The sequence below is a fragment of the Chionomys nivalis genome, chromosome 4, assembly GCF_950005125.1.
Source record: "Chionomys nivalis chromosome 4, mChiNiv1.1, whole genome shotgun sequence".
NCBI lineage: Eukaryota > Metazoa > Chordata > Mammalia > Rodentia > Cricetidae > Chionomys > Chionomys nivalis.
The window spans coordinates 20191151-20211921 of record NC_080089.1 but is presented as its reverse complement, the minus strand read 5'-3'; the positions used below and the strand labels follow the sequence as shown (position 1 = coordinate 20211921).

Below are 20771 nucleotides of genomic sequence, written 5' to 3'. Positions count from 1 at the left end.
GACCCACCTTACTTTTTGAGGCAGTCTCTCACTGAACTTAGAACTCATCTTTTGAGTAGACTGAGCAGCTAGTGAGCCCCAGGATCCTCCTGTCTCTGCCTCGCCGTAACGGAGGTTATAAAGGCACACCTCCACATCCGGCTTTTCCATGGGGGCTGGGGATTTGATCTCAGCACCTCACGCTTGCACAGCAAGCACTTGCCCCTGGGCCTGCAGCTTTAACCGTCGCGACTCTGTGCCCCAAGTCCCTCTCCTCACCCGGACACATCAGCACACACATTAGTTACTTTTCTTCTTGCAGGAACTACATTCCTGCCAAAAAAGCAATTTTGGGGAAATAGGTGCTTATTTTGTTTTTCTGTTCTGTGATAAAATGTGCTAACAAAAGCAACTTCATGGAGAAAGGGTTTCTTTTGATGTGCGGTTCCTGTACACAATCCATCATAACAGGGAAGTTGTGGCCCCAGTGGCTGGAAGCAGCTGGTCACGTGTCCACGGTCAAGAGGCAGAGTCATGAGGGAGTGTGTGTTGCTGTTCTTTCTACTCTCCCCACGCTCACATCTCAAATCCCAGCCTGGAAGTGACCCCACACAGCGGACGGGGGGCTTCCCACCACAGTTAATGCAATCAGGATAATCCCGCATAGATATGGCTTTTCTCCAGAAGGTTCTAGATTGTGTCATTGGCGGTTACCACGAGCTATCCCAAAGCCTTATTTTGGCTGCATGTTTGAGAGGCTAAAGCTCGCATGGTGGGGTCGACATGGCTGTAGGAGAGTGAGGTGCTGGTCACGCTGAATCCCTGAAGTAAGAGAGGAGACATTGATTACAAAATCTTGAAGTCTGGGCTGGGGAGATAGCTCACTTAGTCCAGAGCTTCACAGACATGGCATGAGTACCCGAGTTCTGTCCCCACAACCCATGTAAAATGTCAGCTGTGGTAGCTTGTGCTTCTAGTCCCCATGCTGGGGAAGCAAGGCCGATCCCTGGGGCTTGCTAGCCAACCAGCCTAGCCTGTTTTGTGAGAGACACTGTCCCTGAAAATCAAGGTAGATGGCACCCGAGGAACAACACCTGAGGCTGACCTCTGGCCTCTACAACCCTCAGGTCTTAAGATGCTCTGAAGTTGATTCTGCCAGATTCCGATCAAGCACAAACCCTGGACAGGTAGATAAGGGCTGAGCATGCATCTAAAGCTAGACCCCAGATTCTTGGAACTTAGACCAGAAACACACCCGAGTTTCCACAGATCACAGCAGTGCTGTAACCAGGCAACCCAGATCCTGGGATACACCAGGGTGTAACTGAGTGCTGGCATAGACCAGGGTGGACCTGGGGCTTGAGATAGACCATGTTTGAAGTAAGTTTTGGCACAGACTGGGTGGGAGCTGAGTGCCAGCTTTCTAGTTAGTTGCCTATCCGCTGCCGTGATGAACCGGGTGTGGTGGGTGTGGGTGGGTGTCTCTTTGACTTAACACTTCCAGGTCACAGTTCATCATTGAGAGACCTTAGGGCAGAGATTCAAGCAGGAATTTGAGGTAGAAACCAATGAGGAAAGCTGTTGCCCAGGCCCACCTGCCCAGGGGAGCACCAGGCACAATGGACTGGGTGCCCAGGCTCACCTGCCCAGGGATGGTGCCGCCCACAGTGGGCTGGGTGCCCAGGCTCACCTGCCCAGACATAGCACTGCCCACAGTGGGCTGGGCCTCTTACATCAGTCATCAATCAGAGTCACCCACAGGCCAGGTGAGACCCCTCCGATGACTGTGTCAGGCTGACAGTGGAGGAGAGCTAAAACACAGGGCTAACTCACATCCTAAACTAGACCAGAGCAGAACTCGATGGATAGACCAGAAAATGTGTTTATGTGGGGAAGTTGATGGGGCCCATGTTTCCCCTACCTACTTGTTGACCCATTTCTTACAAACTGTTGAGCGTTTGATTTTTTTTTACTGTTGTTTGTTTGAGGCAGGGTTATCACATCACCCGGTTCATCCTCAAACTATCTATGTAGCCCAGGCCGGCCTTGAGCTCCATACCCTCCTGCCTCCATTGTCTTTTTTTTTTTTTTAATTGGTTTTCCTGAGACAAGGTTTTCTATATAACAGTCCTGACTGTCCTGGAACGCACTCCGTAGACCAGGCTGGCCTCGAACTCACAGAGATCCACCTGCCTCTGCCCCGCAAGAGCTGGGATCAAAGGTGTGTGCCATCACTGCCTGGCCTGCCTCCATCTTCTAAATGCTGAGGTGATGGGTGTTTGCCGCTAGGTCTGGCTTGGAACCACATTTATATCACTGTGTGCAAACACACACACCCTGGCTCTTGTAGTTTGGATATAAAATGCCTCCCACCAAAGACTCACAGCAGGAGGGGCTACTGAGTAATCATCGGTGGTGGGGGTGCTAGCCCCACCCCCAGCCATGCTCACAGCTGGCCAGTAGATGGGGCCTGCTGGGAGGAAGCAGTCTCTGGGGATGTGCCTAGAAGTGACTCTCCTGTCTCTGGTGCCTTCCTCTCTTTCTTGATTCCTGGCTGCCGTGAAGTTAGCAGCTCTCCTGTGGCACACAGTCCCACTGCCATGATGTCTAATCTTATCTCAGACCCAAAGCAATGGGCTGAAATCTCTTAGGCCATGAGGCAAAACAATCTTTTCTCCTCTAGTTGGTTTTCTTTCAGTGTGTGTGTGTGCACGCACATGTGTGTGCGTGCACACACACTCTGTCATTCTTACACAGGCCATGGCACACGCACACCAGAGGGCACAGGACGACACTGGCTGTAGGTCCACCCTGTTTGAGAAGGGCTCTCTTTGGTTGTTCACAATATATATCAGGCTGGCTGGGATCTCCTGTCTCCACCTCCCACCTCGTTATAGAAGCTCTGGGATTACAGATGTTACCACTGTATCCAGTTGTATGTGGTTTCTGGGGATTTGAACTCAGGTCCTCATGGTTGCACGTCAGGCACTTACCCACTGAGTCAACTCGGCCCCAGCTCACCAACGTGTGACGTTTTCTTCTACAACTCACTTCTGCACGCTCAGCATTGGCTGAGGGAAGGCACATGGCCACTGCGGGCGAGTGTATCCTACCAGGCATCCATGAGAAAAGGGGTTCAGTTTGTTTTGAAATTTTTATACTTCTGTGGGCAACAAACATACCGTGGGAGGTGCACGTGGAAGGCAGAGGACAGCGTGGGGGAGTCAGTTCTCTCCCTTCTCCATGTGGGTCCTGGAAATGGTAGGTCATTAGGCCTGGGGACAAACACCTTTCCCCCTGAGCCATCTCACTGGCTGGAAGATTTGCCCACAGTTTGGTGTCTTCCCAGTCTCTCGCACATGCGTAGTCATGTCACGCACTTACACACACCATCCACATGCATGCTTTATTTTTTCGTAGTCTTTATTTATTCTGTGTTTCTGCATACACATGGTGTGTGCACTCGCACATGTGTGCACGCTTGCACACGCCAGGGCCTAGGACGTTAGAGAATGACTTGGGAGAGTTGATTTTCCCCTTCCACCAAGTGTCTTTTCCCATCTTGGGCCATGTTGCTAGATCCCGTCTCAGTATATGACCCCTTCCTTCCCACGCCTGGGATAAAGCTGGAAGTCATACATACCTCCCTGTGTGGATCCTTGCTTGTCTGTGACTAGGGACCCCAGGGTAGCAAGATTCCCACCTGGAGCTTCAGCTCGAGTTGAGAAAACAGTGTGGATGCCTTCTTTGCCCCCGAGTGGGCGGTAGTTTTCCACAGTCACCACAGAAGAATAAAGCCAGATGCTGGAAGAACTCCATCCTGGCACCAGCTTTCTCCGTCTTGCCAGCTGTGGCTTGGAAGGACAGCAAGGCGAGAAAAAAACCCAAAGCCCCCCCTCCCCCGTTCTCCCCACTGATTCTCCTGCCTGATGCCACCAGGGACCCTCTCCTTGCCCTCTCTCTGCCAGCTCCCTCCTCCTCCCAACTACTCAGATATTCCAAGGCAGGAAACTCATGAATATTTATAAGGTCCTGGCAGTGAGGGAGATAAAAAAAAAAAAAAACATTTGAAATTTATGAAGCTGGATCCATCTATAAATAACAGGCCCGTGGCTGGTGGGGTACCTCCCTCACCCACTGAGGGTGTCAAGTTCAGTACCAGATCTAGTGGCGCCTCCCAGAGCTGCCCCTCCATGAACACACGTGTCTATAAACAGAGCTCCACTGTGAATACACGGTTCTGTATGCATGTAGGTGTATGTGGTGTATACACGTGTGTATAGGAGTGTACACATCCACATCCACACAGAGGCCAGAGAAGAACACTGGTGGTCCCTCTCGTCCTGGAAAGAGACGGGGGCTAGGCTGGCAGTCGATACACCCCGAGGTCCTCCGGTCTCTGTTTCCCACAGCACTGCAGTTACAGCCCAATGCCCAATTTCTACAGGGGTGTTTAGGATTAGAACTCAGGTCCTTATACTTGTACAGCAAAAGCCCTTATCCTCTGATCCTTCTCCCTGACCCTTGGACACACAGTTTAGCATTCTTCTGTTCATGGCATACATGGGTTCATATTCAGATGAATAAAGAGACATGCATTCACACCCACCAGAGTCTGCCTCCCTTGCCCACACTCATGTAAACACCCAGCTGTTCAGAGTGAACCAGAATCTGTCTCCTCTGTTCACACATGAGCAAAGGCATTCACTCACACTCACACTCACTCACACTCACTCACTCTGGCACACACTGTAGAAAAGCCATACCCCAGCTCATGAGCCCCTTCCTGACTCATGACCCAAATCCAGAGTCCTCTGGGCCTCATTTTTTCCATCTGCATATAAGACATGCTGGGAGTCTTATCTCTTACAGGTGGTTCTTAGAGTGTGTGTGTGTGTGTGTGTAATGAGGGGAGGAAACCAGAGCCTCTTGCCTGCTAAGTAAAGTCTTTAGCTCAGCCACCCCACAAACTCTTTATTTTTTAAATATGTACAGTAGAAGCTGGGAACATGGCTTAGTCATAGAGCCCCTGCCTAGAATCCCCCAGTGAGGGGCTGGGTTGTGGCTCAGTAGTAGAGCCCCTGCCCAGAGTCCCCCAGTGAAGGGCTGGGGTGTGGCTCAGTGGTAGAGCCCCTGCCTAGAGTCCCCCAGTGAGGCGCTGAGACATGGCTTAGGGGTAGAGCCCCTGCCTAGAATCCCCCAGTGAGGGGCTGGGACGTGGCTCAGGGGTAGAGGCCCTGCCTAGAATCCCCCAGTGAGGGGCTGGGATGTGGCTCAGGGGTAGAGCTCTGGCCTATTTTGCTCAAGGTCCTGAGTTTCATCCCCAGTACTACCAATGAAACAAAAAACAAGGCATGGTGTTACACACCTGTAATCTCAGGAGAGGTGGAGGCAGGAGTATCAGACACTCGAGGTCAGTCTTAGCTTCACAGAGTTGGAGGTCATCTTGAGACTCTGTTCCAAAATAAATGAATAAGATAAAGTCCATGGGTGGGGAGTGCTTTCCATGACAGCCTGTGAGCTTAATTTCCTGGAGTCCACTTAGAGCCTTCCTAGGACCAGGGCTGGGAGGCAGAGACAAGAGGGGCAATCTGTGAGCTCCAAGTTCTGTGAGAGACTCTGCCTCAAAATAAAAAAATCCTAAGGCAGAGGTCAACCTTTTCATAGCCTTTCACAGGGGTGGCCTAAGAAAACACAGATATTTGTATAACAATTCATAACAGCAGCAAAATTACAGCTATGAAGTAGCAGCAAAGATACCTTTATGCTTGGGGTCACCACAACATGAGGCTCTGTATTAAAGGCCACAGCAGTAGGAAGGGTGAGAACCACTGGTCTGGACAAACTGGGCACTCACTGACCACCCGTCACCTGCTGCCGGGAGCTGAGGGTGTCTTCCAGTCATCTCCAGAGTGATGCTCCCCAAGCTGAGGCCATGGATATGGAGGTCACAGCTGTGTGGGGTTCAGGCAGAAACCCAAGAACAGCTCCTAACTTCCTGGGCCCTACCAAGGAGAGTCATAGGGCCACTAAGCATTTGAGCAATCCCAGCGTACTTGCCTGACACTAGTCCCGGTGGTTCTCAGTTCCCTGGGGCTGAAAATCAGGCCAACTTGCTCTGAGCGGCTCAGGACACAGCTGGGGGCCCTTTGGGGTTCATTAACTCACTGCAGGAGATGACTTCTGCCTCCCTGATCTGCCTGGGGATTTCAAAGGGGAGCCTGAGGAAGAGACACCTTGAACAAAGCCAAGGAGAGCTCTTTCAGTTCGTTCGCCCCTAGTGGGAGGCATCGCCACTGCTCTTGCTTTGGAGGTGGGAAAAGTGTGGCCCAGAGAGGTTAAATCACTTGCGCAAGGTCACACAGCAGAAAGTGGAGGAGCCAGGTTCTGAACTCAAGTAAGCTGACTCTGGGGTTTGTGTTTCTTTTTTTTTTTTTTTAATATATATTTTATTTTTTTTTTAAATATTTATTTATTATGTATACAATATTCTGTCTGTGTGTATGTCTGCAGGCCAGAGGAGGGCACCAGACCTCATTACCGATGGTTGTGAGCCACCATGTGGTTGCTGGGAATTGAACTCAGGACCTTTGGAAGAGCAGGCAATGCTCTTAACCACTGAGCCATCTCTCCAGCCCCCGGGTTTGTGTTTCTAAGTTGCACTAACTTAGAGCTAGCCACCCTTTCAAAACTGGGCATGGCAACTCGTGCCTTTAATACTCTGGAGGCCGAAGCAGACATTTAGCTGAGAGTTTGAGGGCAGCCCAAGCTATATAAATAGTGAGATCCTATCTCAAAAAGCACAGGGGTGGGGTAGTTTGTGCGTCCACTCTGAGAGGAGAGAGGAAGTTGTCAGAGCAGGACAGACAGGTGGAAGGAGAGCAGAAAAGGTCCCTGAGAACCTTCGAAAGCAGGCATGCCTCAGTTCCTTTGTGCTCCTGGGGCCTGCCGGCTCTGTCCAGCATGTGAGGAAGGACGGAGGGATGGGAACGGAGAGAAGGAATAAAAGAGAAGGTAGGGAGAGATCATGAAGGCTGAGAGGAAGCGGGAAGGCAAGGCAAAGAGGTGGCTCAGTGGGGAAGGGAAGACTGGCCGCGCAGCCAGGAGATCCTGAGTTCAGATCCCCGGACTCACATAAAGACTAATGTTAGCAACACCTGCAATGCGAGGGCTCTTGTGTGGAGGTGGGGTAGAGGCAGGAGGATTCCTGGACACGTATGGCCAGCTAGCCGGGTGTACGCCCTCATCTGTCCTTGGAAATGAGAGGGGGCTCCTGGAGGTGCTGACGTTTTTACTTCAGCTTGGAAGGGTTCCATGAACTAGGAGGATTTCAGGCTGGATGGTAGGAGGGCAGCAAGTGGAGCCCAGCCTCTCTATAGTTCCTCAGCCCCGTGCGCTGCCACTTGGCATAGAAGGAATCAGCACTGCCTCAGGGTTCTCTCTTTCTGGAAATACTGTGCAGATAATTATGTATCACTACCAGGTGCTAAGAGGTGTTTTAGACATGGGGGAAGTGACAGGGACAGGATGTTCCTGTCCTTGGCTACTTCCGTCCTGGTTAACTGTGTTACTCTTTCATGATTGTAATGAAATGCCTGAGGTTGAATAACTTCATAAAACAGAAAGGTCACAAAAAAAAAAAAAAAAAAAAAAAAAAAAACCAGAAAGGTCACAATGCAAGAAGTTCTAGGGTATGGGCTGAGCTCAGATGAGGACTCTGAGGTGAACACTCATCTACACAGATGCCCACCACGGAGCCCCCTCTTCTAAGATCACCTCTTACCAGAACCTTCTGGGGAGACTAAACAGGACGGGACATCCCTCCCCAGAATTACCATAATATCCTGGGTCGTGACCTCTTACTATCCCCCATCTCTTAAGGGACCCCCACCTCTTATGTCGCTATACTGGGAACCCAGAAACTTTTGGGGAAGAAGCCACATCTAAACTAGAGCATGGTTCATCTCCTACACTCACCAAGTGTGACGATAAAGATTCCACCATGACAAGGGCCGGCAAGAAGGACACTAAGAAGGTCTGGGGCTGCTAAGATGGTGGGAGGAGAGAACCAAGTCTATAAATTGTCTTCTGATCTCCACAGGCAAGATGTGGCATATGTGATGGCACCCAGAGGCAGTGTGTGTGTTCACACACAAAACAATCAAATAATTGTAATTCAATCACAATAAAATACTTGTTTCAAAGATCTGCATTCAGGGAGCCCTTAAGGAGGGCTCCTCAGAGGTGGTGGCTTTTCAGCTTTGGTCTTCACTATGGACCAGAAGGATGGAGCCTGCAGAGATGGGTCAGCAGCTAAGACTGCTTGCTGATCTTGCTTAGGACCCAAGTTTGGTTTCCAGCACCTACAACTGTCTATAACTCCAGTTCTGATGTATCCAATGCCCTCTTCTGGCCTCCACAGGCACCTGCGCTCATGGGGCATACACTTACACAGACACATATACATATAAGTAAAAAGAAAATAAATGTTTTTTAAAAATTGAACTGCAGGGTGTGGTGGCACACACCTTTAATCCTAGCACTCAGGAGGCATAGGCAGGCAGATCTCTGAGTTTGAGGCCAGTCTGATCAACGTAGTGAGTTCCAGGACAGCCAGGGCTACATAGAAAGGCCTTGTCTCAGTCAGGTGGTGATGGCGCATGCTTTTAATCCCAGCACTCAGGAGGTAGAGGCAGGTGGTTCTCTGTGAGTTCGAAGACAGCCTGGTCTACAAGAGTGAGTTCCAGGACAGCCAGGGCTGTTACATAGAGAATCCTTGTCTTGAAAAACAAAACACACACACACACACACACACACAAAAAAAAAACAAAGCAAAACCAAAAGACTTTGTCTCAAAAGAACAAAATAAACAAAAGAACAAAAACATAGAACATTATCCTCCCTCCTTCCAAATCTTGAGTCTTGTTTGGGGTGTCTAAACAAGGGTGAATGTCCCACAGGGGGTGACTTGCTTGGGACAACTGTGGAGGGCAGGAATCTGGGTTGTCAGTCCCGAGTGTGGGCTGCGTATCTGGTGCCCACGCCAGACCCTTTCCCGTGCAGCTCTGTAGAGTAGACCATTTCCCAAGTGCCCTTGCTCCCTGGCTTTCCACTTGCTTCTGGCAAGGGAAGGCTGCGGAGGGAGTTTGCAGGCTGGGGACAGGGGAACCAACCGGGAGGGGCTGTATGCCCTCCCCTCCCTCTCTAGCGGAGTCTCCCACTTCCCAGTGTCCTGAACAGTGGCTCCACCTTTTGGACTCTGGCTACACCATCTTAGGTTTACTGTTTCTATGACAACGCACCATGACTAAGCAGGCTGGGGAGGAAAGGGTTTATCAGACTTCCACATCACCGTCACGGGACGTCAGGACAGGAACTCAAGCAAGGCAGGAGCTGGAGGCAGGAGCTGATGCAGAGGCCATGGAGGAGAGCTGCTCACTAACTTGCTTCTCATTGCTTGTTCAGTCTGCTTTCTTGAACCCAGCACCACCAGCCCAGGGATGGCACCAGCCACAGTGGGCTGGGCCCTCCCCCGTCAATCACTAATTAAGTGATTGCCTACAGACAGATATCCCCCTCCCCTTTGAGACAGGGTTTCTCTCTTAGCTTTTGGAGCCTGTCCTGGAACTTGCTCTATACACCAGGCTGGCCTTGAGCTCACAGAGATCCTCTTGCCTCTGCCTCCCAAGTGCTGGGATTAAAAGTATGTGCCACCACCACCCAGCTCACCTACAGACAGATCTTATGAAGACACTTTAAGTGAGGCTCCCTCCTCTCAGATGACTTTGACTTGCATCAAGTTGACATAAAACTAGTCAGCATATCATCTTTTCCCTGCCCAACTTTGGGGTGGCAGCACGTTTTTGTTTGTTTTAAAGATTGTTTTTATTTTATGTGTATGGGTGTGTGTCTGTGTGGGAATGTCATGTGAGTGCAGTGCCCACGGAGACCAGAAGAGGGCGTTGTATACCTGGAGCTGCAGTTACAGGCGGTTGTGAGGCTTTGGATGTGGGGGTTGGGAACTCAGCTCAGGTCCTCTTCAAGTAAATGCTCTTAACTGCCAAGCCACGACTCTAGCTGGTGCCACTGACAGTGGCCAGTCTTCACAGCTTCCGTAGCTCTTCAGTCACCCCCTCACCTCACCTTCAAGTCCCTCCTTGGAGCCATCCAACATTGGTGGTTCCTCTTCCAGTCTGGGAGGACACAGAAGCCCCTGCCACTAGCATCCCCTGGCAATGGAGACTGGTCACCTAAGACATAACAAAAGCTCTGTTTTACAAATAGGGAAGCTGAGGCACACAGTAAGGTTCAAGTCAGAGAGCTAGGAGAAGGCACTATGCAAAGTTCTTTGCCCAGGCACTGGCAAGGCTGTGTGCCTGGCAGGCACATGGGTGATAATGCAATGACCACTTGCGGAGCGGGTCTCCGGAACGCCGAGGCTGGAGGTGCCTGCCAGGGCTCCTTCAGCGGGCAGGACACAGGTGCAGCTGGCCACAATGCCTGCTGATTGAGGGCCCTTCTGGGCTCAGCCACCTGGCAGAACAATGGCAAGCTCCCGCTGGCTGTCATCCGCAAAGGAGCAGAGAGGCATAGGGCCTCTCCGCCTGGGAGCTACTGCTCCCCAGCTCTGCCAGGATCGATCTTCCCTTCAAGTGGCCTATTCTTACTAACAAAAGGCTCGGGTGACCCAGATGGTCATCACCGCCCATTCTCCTGCAAGTGCATTCTGTCTTTGTGTCCTGGGGACAGAACCAAAGGCTTCGTGCATGCCAGGCAAATGCTGGGCCACAGCTTTCTGCCTTGGACACAGATTTCTTTGAAAGAGCTGGGAAAGTGCAGGGAATGTGTGAACTGGGTTGTGGTGGCTGCTTTGGCTCAGTTGTGGGATAAACTGTGTCTCCTCCCAGAAGCACACATCTTAACACTCAGTGTGGCTGTGGGCGGAGATAGGGCCTGTGAAAGGGAACGGATGCAGGCTCCAAAGCCAGTCAACACACAGCATCCCAAAAATAACATAAAGTGCTGGATGGTATTGTGTGTGACTGTAACCCCAGTGCTTGGGAGGCTGAGACAGGAGGATTGCCATGAGTCAAGACCAGTCTGAGCTACACAGTGAGTTCAGGGCTAGTGTGGTGGTGATGGGGACCTTGTTGCTAACCCAACTTACCCAGCAGATCTTTGTCTTTCATCTTCCCCAACTGTAAAATGAAATGAACATCTTTTCTTTATAAATTAGTTAACTTCAGGCAATCTGTTACAGTAATAAAAGTGATGGCTATACAGGCCTCCTGAGCAGAGACTGGAGCAGAGGAGAAATTAGATTTGGGGGGGGAAAGGAGAACATCCTAGCTCACCTTCCAGACCTCACCGCCACCCTCACCCCTAGTTTAATCTTCAGCCCTCATTAGGTAATGTTTGGATTGCTCTACTAGAGCAGAACCCCAAGGAAGGCAGGACCTCATTCATAGCTGCATTCCGGAGCCTGGGACCGTACTGGGTGTATTGTAGGTGCTCAGTGGATGTTCCGGGATGAGCGGGTGCCCTGTGCCCGCCAGACCCACAGCTCATCTCCTGCTCTCTTTAGTCATTGCCACTTCCCGGATGCTGGCCCTCTGCCAGCCCTGCTCACTCAGCCGGCGATTTCCTCACCTGGCAGTTGTCACACCCTCTTTATGATTGCCTCCTCACTGTCTCTTCTTGGCTTGGGTGTGAATTTGGGGAGCTCTGGAACTGCTGCCCTAACCCCCTTTGTGAGGAAAACAGCCGCAGGCATCTTGTAAGCTTTCTCTGAACTGCAGGCTTTAAACGCTCAGAATACATTAGCTCCCTGCATCCCTAAGCCCTCAACTGTACTGTCACCAGCTTCCTTGTTTGGGAAAAGAGGAACCTGAGGCCCAAAGGTGGTAAACAAGTGGTCCACTTTGGGTACTGCACAGCCAAGTCAGGGGTCTGTGAGATGGCTCAGTGGGTAAAGGCCCTTGCCACTAAGCTTGTCTACCTACATTTGATCCCTGGAACCCACATGGTGGAAAGACAGAACTGACTCTGACTCCAGCAAGCTGCCCTTGACCTCCGCAAACTCGCAGGCCATGACGTGTGCACAAGCAAGCACACATAGATAAACACATGCACACACGTGCATAGAGTGTAACTGGAAAAAACATTTAAGTTCAGACTACCTGACTCTTCTTTTTTTGTACTCTAGGTCACACCCACCCAGTAATATTTATTTATTTGTTTGTTTATGTTGAGACAGGGTTTCTCTGTGTAACCCTGGCTGCCTGCAACTCACTATGTAGACCAGGTTGGCCTCCAGTTCATAGGGACCCTGCCTGCCTTTGCCTCCTGAGTGCCAGGCTCATCCATTTATTTTTTATTTTGAAAGCATTTATGACATTCCCTGTGTGCCACACTGCATAGGGAAGCTTTTGTTTGCCTCTTTGGAGACAGGGTCTTTCCAAAGAGCCCAGGCTGCCCTTGGACTCTGGGTTGCCACACCTCTGCCTCCCATGTGCCCTGCTATGCCAGCAGGTGAACTATTTAAATACCCTGCAAGCGGCTTCTTCAGAGTCCCTGACATTCTTGCTACTCTTAGTCTCTATCTGCAGGAGGGCAACTGAGGTGCAGAATGGTTAAGTCCCTAGCCCAGCATTGCACAGCAGAACTAAGATTTGAACAAAGAAAACTCGGATCCAGAGTCAGCTGAGAGGACCGAATGCATTTAGACATTTGTTTGAAACCTTGGAACATTAAGTTCAGGGGTACACCCGAGTGCTGAATGCTCAGGACACCCAAAGGAAGTAGCCACCTTGGAGATGTGGTTCAATGGTAGATTCCTGCCTAGAATCTTCCAGTGAGGGGCTGGGACTCAATGGCAGAGCTCTGGCTTAGCATGCTCAAGCTCTGTGTTCGATGAACAGCACAGAATGAAAGAAAGAAGAGGGGGGTGGAAGGGTGGTAAACCAGCTGCTCTCCGGGACCCCCAGGCACTCAGCAGGAGCCCATGGAGGCGGTCCCAAGCGGCAGGCAGCTGCTGGCCTGGGGCTCCTTGGGCAGCAGGTAATTCCTCTCCCTCATGTCCCTGCCCTTGCACAGCTTCCACCGCCTGTATCCAACCTGCCCGGGAGCCTCCTTGCAGCAAACGTTCCATTTTGTGCCCGGGTGTCCCTGGCTATCCGTACAAACGCCTCCGCCAGCCACGGAAGATAAATTTCTCCCGCGCCGACCTCTCCGCGCAGCGGGATTGATTTCCGAACTCCAGCCCCTGCCGAAGCTCAGACCCAGCCCGCACCGCGGGCACCGAGGGCTGCAGATTTATACCCTGGCCAGAAATTGAATTCCTGTATGTCGAGGGAAGTGTCTAAAAAGCTCATCCGGGCTCATTTTTACTTCTGACAAACTTCAGGTGAGAGATTAAACCGGAGCCGGGGCTTCCAACAGCATGGACCCTGCAGACTGAGAAACCACCATTTATCTTCCGTTCCCACCCTCTTAGGGCTAAAAAAAACAACCGGATCTGCAGGCCTTGCGGTTAAAGGGTGGGTTCCGGTTGCCAGCTAGGAAAGGGCACCTGCTTGGCACTCCCAGAGACTGGCTTTTTGATCCCCATTGCAAATATGGAGACATTCACAATGATGAGACTTGAAACCGCTCCTTTGGATCTGCAAGATGGCTCGCTGGTAGTCACTTGCCAGGAAAAATGAGGACCGATGGAGTTCATCCTTGGGACCTACATGTCAGAGGCCAAAACCACCTCCCCCAAATTGTCTGCTGACCTCTGAACATTTATCATGACAGCCCTCCCCCAAATGAATGGATGAATAAATAAATAAACAAATACCCATTTTAGAAACAAGGGGCTGGAGAGATGGCTCAGTGATTAAGGGCTCCTGCGGAAGACCTGAGTTCTTATCCCAGCAGCTAAGCTGGTGGCACACAACAGTTCCTTGCCCTCTTCTGGCCTTCAAAGGTACCTGCCCCTGCCTTCTCTCTCACACACACACAAATTAAAAATAACCAATCGTTTTTAAAACTTGGAAACACTTATTTTAAATAGGCTGTGGCAGGCAACCTGGGCCCTTGCTAGTTCTTACTAAGCTTCCCTGGGCTGTGTGGCAAAGAAGACCTCAGAGTCTGTGGATAATTCCAGAACCCTCAGTCTGATGCCCCGGCACTTCCAGAAGCCCAGAGAAAAGCAGGGAGGAAGAAGCAGAGTGGCAGGTTGGGGGGAAGTGGAAGGAGGAGCCACTGGAGAGGCCTTGTAGCTCACCTGGAAAACCAGCTGTCTGGTGCAAATGCAGTTAGCTGCTCCCATCCTTGGTTCAAAAGCCGCTAAGTATTAAAGAAATGAGTCCTTGATGTCAACACAGAAAGGATCAAAACGGAATCTCTCTGAGAAGACAGGCGTTTTTATGTCTCTGTGAACTTCACTAGATCTGGCCTCTGGCAGGGAGCTGTGGACTGAGAGCTAAATGACTGTGGATCTGGAATTTGTTCCTTCAGTAATTCAGCCGCAGCAACTGCCAACAGGCAGAGGCATCTGAGGGAACCTGCAGTCAGATGGGACGGGTGTAGGAATATGGGTCCTGGTCCCCCTTTATTTTACTTTTTTGGGGGATTTGGTGGTGGTACTGGGACCCAGAGCCTTGTGCATGCTTACAAGTGCTCTACCCCTGAGCCACACCCCAGCCCCTCACTGAGGGATTCCAGGCAGGGCTCTGCCCCTGAGCCACACCCAAGTCCCTCACTGAGGGATTCTAGGCAGGGCTCTACCCCTGAGCCACACCCCAGCCCCTCACTGGGGGATTCTAGGCAGGGCTCTACCCCTGAGCCACACCCCAGCCCCTCACTGGTGGATTTTAAGCAGGGACTCTACCCCTGAGCCACACCACCCCTAGTCCCTCACTGAGGGATTCTAGGCAGGGGCTCTACCCCTGAGCCACATCCCCAGTCCCTCACTGGGGGATTCTAGGAAGGGCTCTACCCCTGAGCCACACCCCAGCCCCTCACTGGTGGATTTTAAGCAGGGGCTCTACCTCTGTGCCCTGACCCAGTGAAGTTTCTGGGCATAAGAACCAGTAGGAGGATCTGGGACTGAGGCTCCATTTAGAGAACTAGGCAATCAAGGGCTTCCATAACCAAATAGCTATTGGGCATTTTACAAACTCTCTGTGTAGTGTCCTTCAAGGCTGTCAAGGTCACAGGAAGGAGTGGGGACGCTGTTCGAGAGCAGAAGAGAGTAAGAAGATGAGGTGACTCAATGCAGTGTGGGATCTTGGATTGGATTCTGGACCCAAAAAAGGACTTGAGTGGGAAAACTGGAGAAACTGGACAAGTCTGAATTCAGTTAGTAGTGTCGGGGGTTCCACTGTGATCACTGTGCTGGGGTTATGTAAGATATTAACAGTGCAGGAGGAGGGCGACCAGGCGGGTGCTCCCTGGGCTGACCTGTGGAATTCTCCTGTAAATCTAAACTTATTTCAAAGAAGACATTTATTAGAGAAATCAGCAGGGCACCCACAAGCATTCTGGACGCTGGCAGGTAGTGTGTGATGAGAGCCCAGGACTGTGCGGACCACATGCTCAGCACTGAGAGTAGCTCTGGGTGGATAGGAATCGATGACACCCCCAAAGCATGCCCGTGACCCCCACATTGGTTCAGCTATAGTGCAGGTCAGCCCCCAGGTTCACACTACTGAAATGGCGGAGCCGTGTCTGTAGTGTGTGTGGAGGGCAGAGCTCAGCAGCATCAGGATCTTCCTGCTCATGCACCACCTTCATTTCTTCATTTCGTTTATTTGTGTGTGTGTTGTGTGTATGTATGAATGTGTTGTGAATGTGTGTGCATATATGTGTGTGTGTGTGTTGTATTATGTGGTGTGTATGTGCACTGTGTGTGTGTGTGCAGTGAGGGAGAGAATTTTTACTGCCATTTTACAGATGACACAGACCAAGTGATGTACCTGGCAACCTACCAAGGGGGAGGAAGAAGCAGATCCAGGACTTCATTCATAATGGTTTAATCTCACTGGGTTCTTCATGTGAAACTAGCTGCCAAGCACTTAGCACAGGGTGTCGCTCAGAGGAGTGAAGTAAATGTCCCCTGTTATTTATTATTAATTGTTAATATGGCTGCCGTGGATGTACTACTCCAGGATTTCTTGTATGGGGTTGTCACACAGCACTGTCGCAGTGTGTATATATGTGCGTATGTGAGTACATGCATGCATATGTATGTGAGTGTGTGGGGGGAGCATTTAAGCAGGGGAGGAGGCTGGGTTACTCTATTTCCTTTGACTGTAAGAAAATTCTAGGGACTGGGTCACGTATGAAGAAGAAATGTTTAGAGGCCGAGACTCCTAAGCTTGCGTGTTCTTATGAATTTACCCTTTGGTAAGGGGCTCATGATAGATGTCATCACCAGTGCTGAGGATAACTACAGCAGGGGCACACGATGTGACAGGAAGTCGGGGCTATTCAGGAACCAGGCTCACTTCTGTTATTTACCTGTTAGTTATGGTTGGAGTCAGGGTTTTCATATGCAACCCCAGCTGGCCTTGAACTTAGGATTGTTCTGTCTCGGCCTCCAAGTGATTGCAGGTGTGAACCAACATGCCTGGCAAGGCACACCCTTTGTAGTTATTTTATTATTTAGTTAGTTAGTTTTAGACTGTTTTTATAGTGACCCATTCCTGTGGGCACTAATCATCCCATGAGCCAGCATTAGTCTTTGTTCTATGAGACTTTTCCTGGGTGAGCTAACATCTACAGACGGGACTGATGACAGACCAAAGTACAAATAACACCAAAGCCCAACCTGGAGAACCATTGTGCTTTAGTGGGCTACTTACAGGCATGTGGGTGAGGGGTTACTTACAGGAGCAGAAAAGACTCAAAGACAGGTGCATCACTGCAGTTCACTGGAGCATGGTAGCTTTCCTCACACAGATGGGAACCAGGAGCACATTGCACAGCCTGCAGGCAGCTCCACAGGTTGGAGAGCGTCCTTTCCAGAAAGCCCAGCTGGTGTCTGCCTCTTCCAGGCAGCTGGGCTTGTCTTAGGGTCCTCTTTGCAGCTTGTCTTGTCTGAGAGTGACTCTCAACAGTCTTTACAGACTCGTGGGAAGGGAGGGGCCTAGTGAATCTAGTCAGTTTCAGGAACTTCTGAAGCTATTTTGAGTTGTTGGTTTCCTGTCTTAAGGAGTTTTCCTGGAGGACAGACTCTTTTGCAACCTCTTGCAACAGTGGTTCTCAACCTTCCTAATGCTGCAACCCTCTAATAGAGTTCCTCATGTTGTGGTGCCCCCAACCATCAAATTATTTCATTGCGACATCATAACTGTAAATTTGTTACTGCTATGAATCATAATGTAAATATGTAATATGTAGGATATTTGCTATGTGACTCCTATGAAAGGGTCGTTCGACCTCTAAAGAGGTTGTGATCCACAGGTTGGAACTGCTGCTTTACAATATCCTGTCGCTTCACCTCCGTGTAAACGCCCTGCCCTAAAACATTCTGTTGTTTCACTTCTCTTAAGAAAAAGACAACTTAGATTTGCTTTATGATTTTGTGTATTCGGGTGTTTTACTTGAATGGATGTTGCTGTGTCTGCTGCCCTCTGTAGCCGTTGGCTCCCAGCACTACAGTTAACAGATGATTGTGAACCACCACATAGGGGCTAGCAACCAAATTCTGGTCCTCAGCAAGAGCAACAAGTGTTCTTAATCATCAAGTCAGCTCTTCAGTGCTTGTTTCTTTCGCACTCGACAGGCAGTGGTGGCGCACGCCTTTAATCCCAGCACTTGGGAGGCAGAGGCAGGTGGATCTCTTAAGTTCGAGGCCAGCCTGGTCTACAGAGCAAGTTCCAGGACAGCCAGGGCCACACAGAGAAACCCTGTCTTGAAAAAACTAAGTTTCTTTTCAAGATGGAAGGTTTTAACCTTGGAGGAAGCTGTTACATGTTGGCCTCTTCAGAGAACCATCTCCCTGTATTCACCAGGACCAGCTTCCAGCACACATATACCCAAACCTTAACGTGGCTCAGTTGAGAGTGAGGGAAACTCCACTCTGCCGATTGTTTGCAGGTTTTTGTTCATGTTGTGTTATTTCCTTCCCTGGCATGGTAGGCATTCCTGATAGCCCAATATTTGGGAGGTAGAGACAAGAAGGTCAGCAGTTCAAGACTATCCTGAAACTACATGAGACCCTTTCTAACATGAACAAAAAAATGGGGCTGGAGAAATGGCTTAGTCTGTAAAGCACATGCCATGCAAACATGCAGATTTGAGTTTGGAACCTCAGAACCCATGTAAAAACTTCACATGGCAGCGTGCACCGGTGACCTCAGCTCTGGAAAGGCAGAGACAGTGGGATCCCTGGAGCTCTCTGGCCAGAAATCCCAGCAAGTCAGTGAATTCAGCCAGAGATACTTTCAAAAAAATAATATGGACAGCTATAGAGTAAATCCCCCAGTGTTGGGCCTCCACACATGTGTACACACTCATGCATATACACGCACACACAAAATAAGTATAAGGGTGGATGGATAAATGAATGAATATACAAATGGAAGAATGGGTAGATGGAGGGGTGAATAGGGAGGTTAAGAGATGAATGGGTGGATGAAGGGATAGATAAATAATAGTTGGATAATAGATAAATGGGTGCTTGAATGCATGGACAAAGAAATAGCAGTATAGATTAATTAATAGATACATGAATGGATGAATAAATAACAAATGAATGAATGGATGGATAAATAAATGAATGAGAATACATATGGGTCAATAGAAAATAGATTGATGAATATGTGGCCAGATTCTGGTTAGATGTATCGTGGATGGATGGATCGTGAGTGGAGAATATATGAGTGAGGGAGTGACTGATGTGTGAACGGGTGAGGGGTGGGCATTCTCAACAATATTACCTGCTCTGCTTCCCAGCTGTCCTGGGCAGAGCCACTGTGGCTCACACTGAGGAGGCCCCAAGGATTCCCTGCCCTTCAGCCTGGCCAGGTGAGCCGCTATCTTTTTTAAGGCCTGACAAGCTTATCACTTAGCTGGGATTTGCTCAGCGCCTCCAGGTCTGACAGAGGCAGCTGGCTATTATTTCAAGCCCTCCAAAGAGCTGGCTGCAGACATGGTTCAGATGCAGCAACCCGGCGTGTCCTTGATTCATTTATCACAACCCCTCTTCCGGAACTGCTTCACAACCTGCTGGGGGCCTGTGTCAGCCTGATCTCAGCCTCCTGGGAGAGAGGGAGGGAGTGGCATGGCGCGGGCGGGGTGGAGGGGGTGGGCAACGGACGGGTGGCTGTTCACTGTGAATGTGTGGCGACGTTCAGTCCCTAACTTACCAGCTCATCAACATTTAGTCATTCAATGAACATCTGCAAGGCAGACAAAACTCCCCACCCTTTCAGGGCAGATGTGGCACACACTTTCAATCCCAGCACTCAGTAGACAAAGGTAGGCGTGATCCCTGAGTTCGAGACCAAACTGGTCTACAGAGTGAGTTCCAGGACAGCCAGAACTACACACAGAGAAACCCTGTCTCAAAAACCCAAAACAAAGAAAAAAAAAATTCCCCACCCCCATGCCACTTCCTGTCTTGGGCAGAGGTCTGTCTCAGTCACACCCTAAGTCCTGAATAGCCATGGGGACCCATGTTCAGAGGAAAAAGACAGGGGGAGGACAGCAAAGTCATGTTCCCTGTGACCATATAGCTTGAAGGGAGGCTGTGTCACTGTGGCCGAGTCTTGACTTCTCTCTGCCCTAGAGAAAAGTGGCATCTCTAGTGGTAATGATTAAACCTGTTAGTAGATGCCAAGGGCACAATCAGATGCATAGCCATCCCTGGGGCTTCAGTGACCTTTATTGGCTGCTCAGCACCACAGGTTCCAAGTCATTGTGGTGCTGGGATCTTCTCCCCCCACCCTTCTCTCTCCTTCTCTCTCTTCCTGAGGATGGAGTCTGTCTCATTTATGCTAAACAAGTTCTTTATGAATGAGGTACACTCCAGCCCTTGTCAATGTGTTCTTTAAGAGGTGGAGCCCAGCTGGGATCCAGTACCCTGGAGCCAGAGGCAGGCAGGTCTCTGTGAGTTCAAGGTCAGCCTAGTCTACATAGCAAGTTCCAGGCCAGCCAGGGCTATCCAGTGAGAAACTGTCTCAAACAAAAAAGAAGTGTGGTCTGATAGATTATTAACATGCTTGGGAGGGACTGTGGGCCCAGCCTCCTTGGCTCTGACCTGGGAATGTGCATTTTTCCCTGTTGGTGTGACAGAAATACCCTGACAAAAGCAACTTCAGAGACCAAGAATCTATCCTGGCTCACAGGGCCAATGAGATGGCTCACCGGGTAAAGGGGCTTGCTGCTCAAGGTTGGGAGCTGAGTCTACCTCTGAACCCACATGAAGGTGGAAGAGAGCTGACTCCATAGAGTTGTCCTCTGACCCCCACATTCCTGCTGTGATACACATGTCCCTCCCTACAATAATAGTCAAGCAACAAGGCTGGAGCAATGGATTAGTGGCTAAGAACACTGACTGCTCTTTCAGAGGACCTGGGTTCAGTTTCCAGCACCCACGTAGCAGCTCACAACTGTCTGTAACTCCAGTCCCAGGGAATCCAATTCTGTCTTCTGGCCTCTGTATGTATGTGGTACACAGACATACATGCAGGCAAAACACCCATAAGTATAAAATTTAAGAATGACTTTTAATTAAAACAAACCGAATTCTGACTCCTAGTTCAGGGGTAGAGTCCATCATGGCGGAAGGTCGTGCGGCA

The 20771-nt window shown here is 50.2% G+C and overlaps 1 protein-coding gene across 4 annotated transcripts in view; it reads left to right on the top strand.

Annotated features, from left to right (window-relative positions):
* Window positions 1-20771, top strand: part of Olfm2 (olfactomedin 2) — a 77886-nt gene that overhangs the window by 37313 nt on the left and 19802 nt on the right. Inside the window, exon 2 of one of the 4 annotated variants that reach the window (XM_057767404.1) lies at window positions 18925-18996. The exons of the other annotated variants lie outside the window; for them this stretch is intronic. Coding sequence (XP_057623387.1) covers window positions 18925-18996 — 72 coding nt within the window. The remainder of the gene's footprint in view (window positions 1-18924; window positions 18997-20771) is intronic. 4 annotated transcript variants of the gene reach the window in all.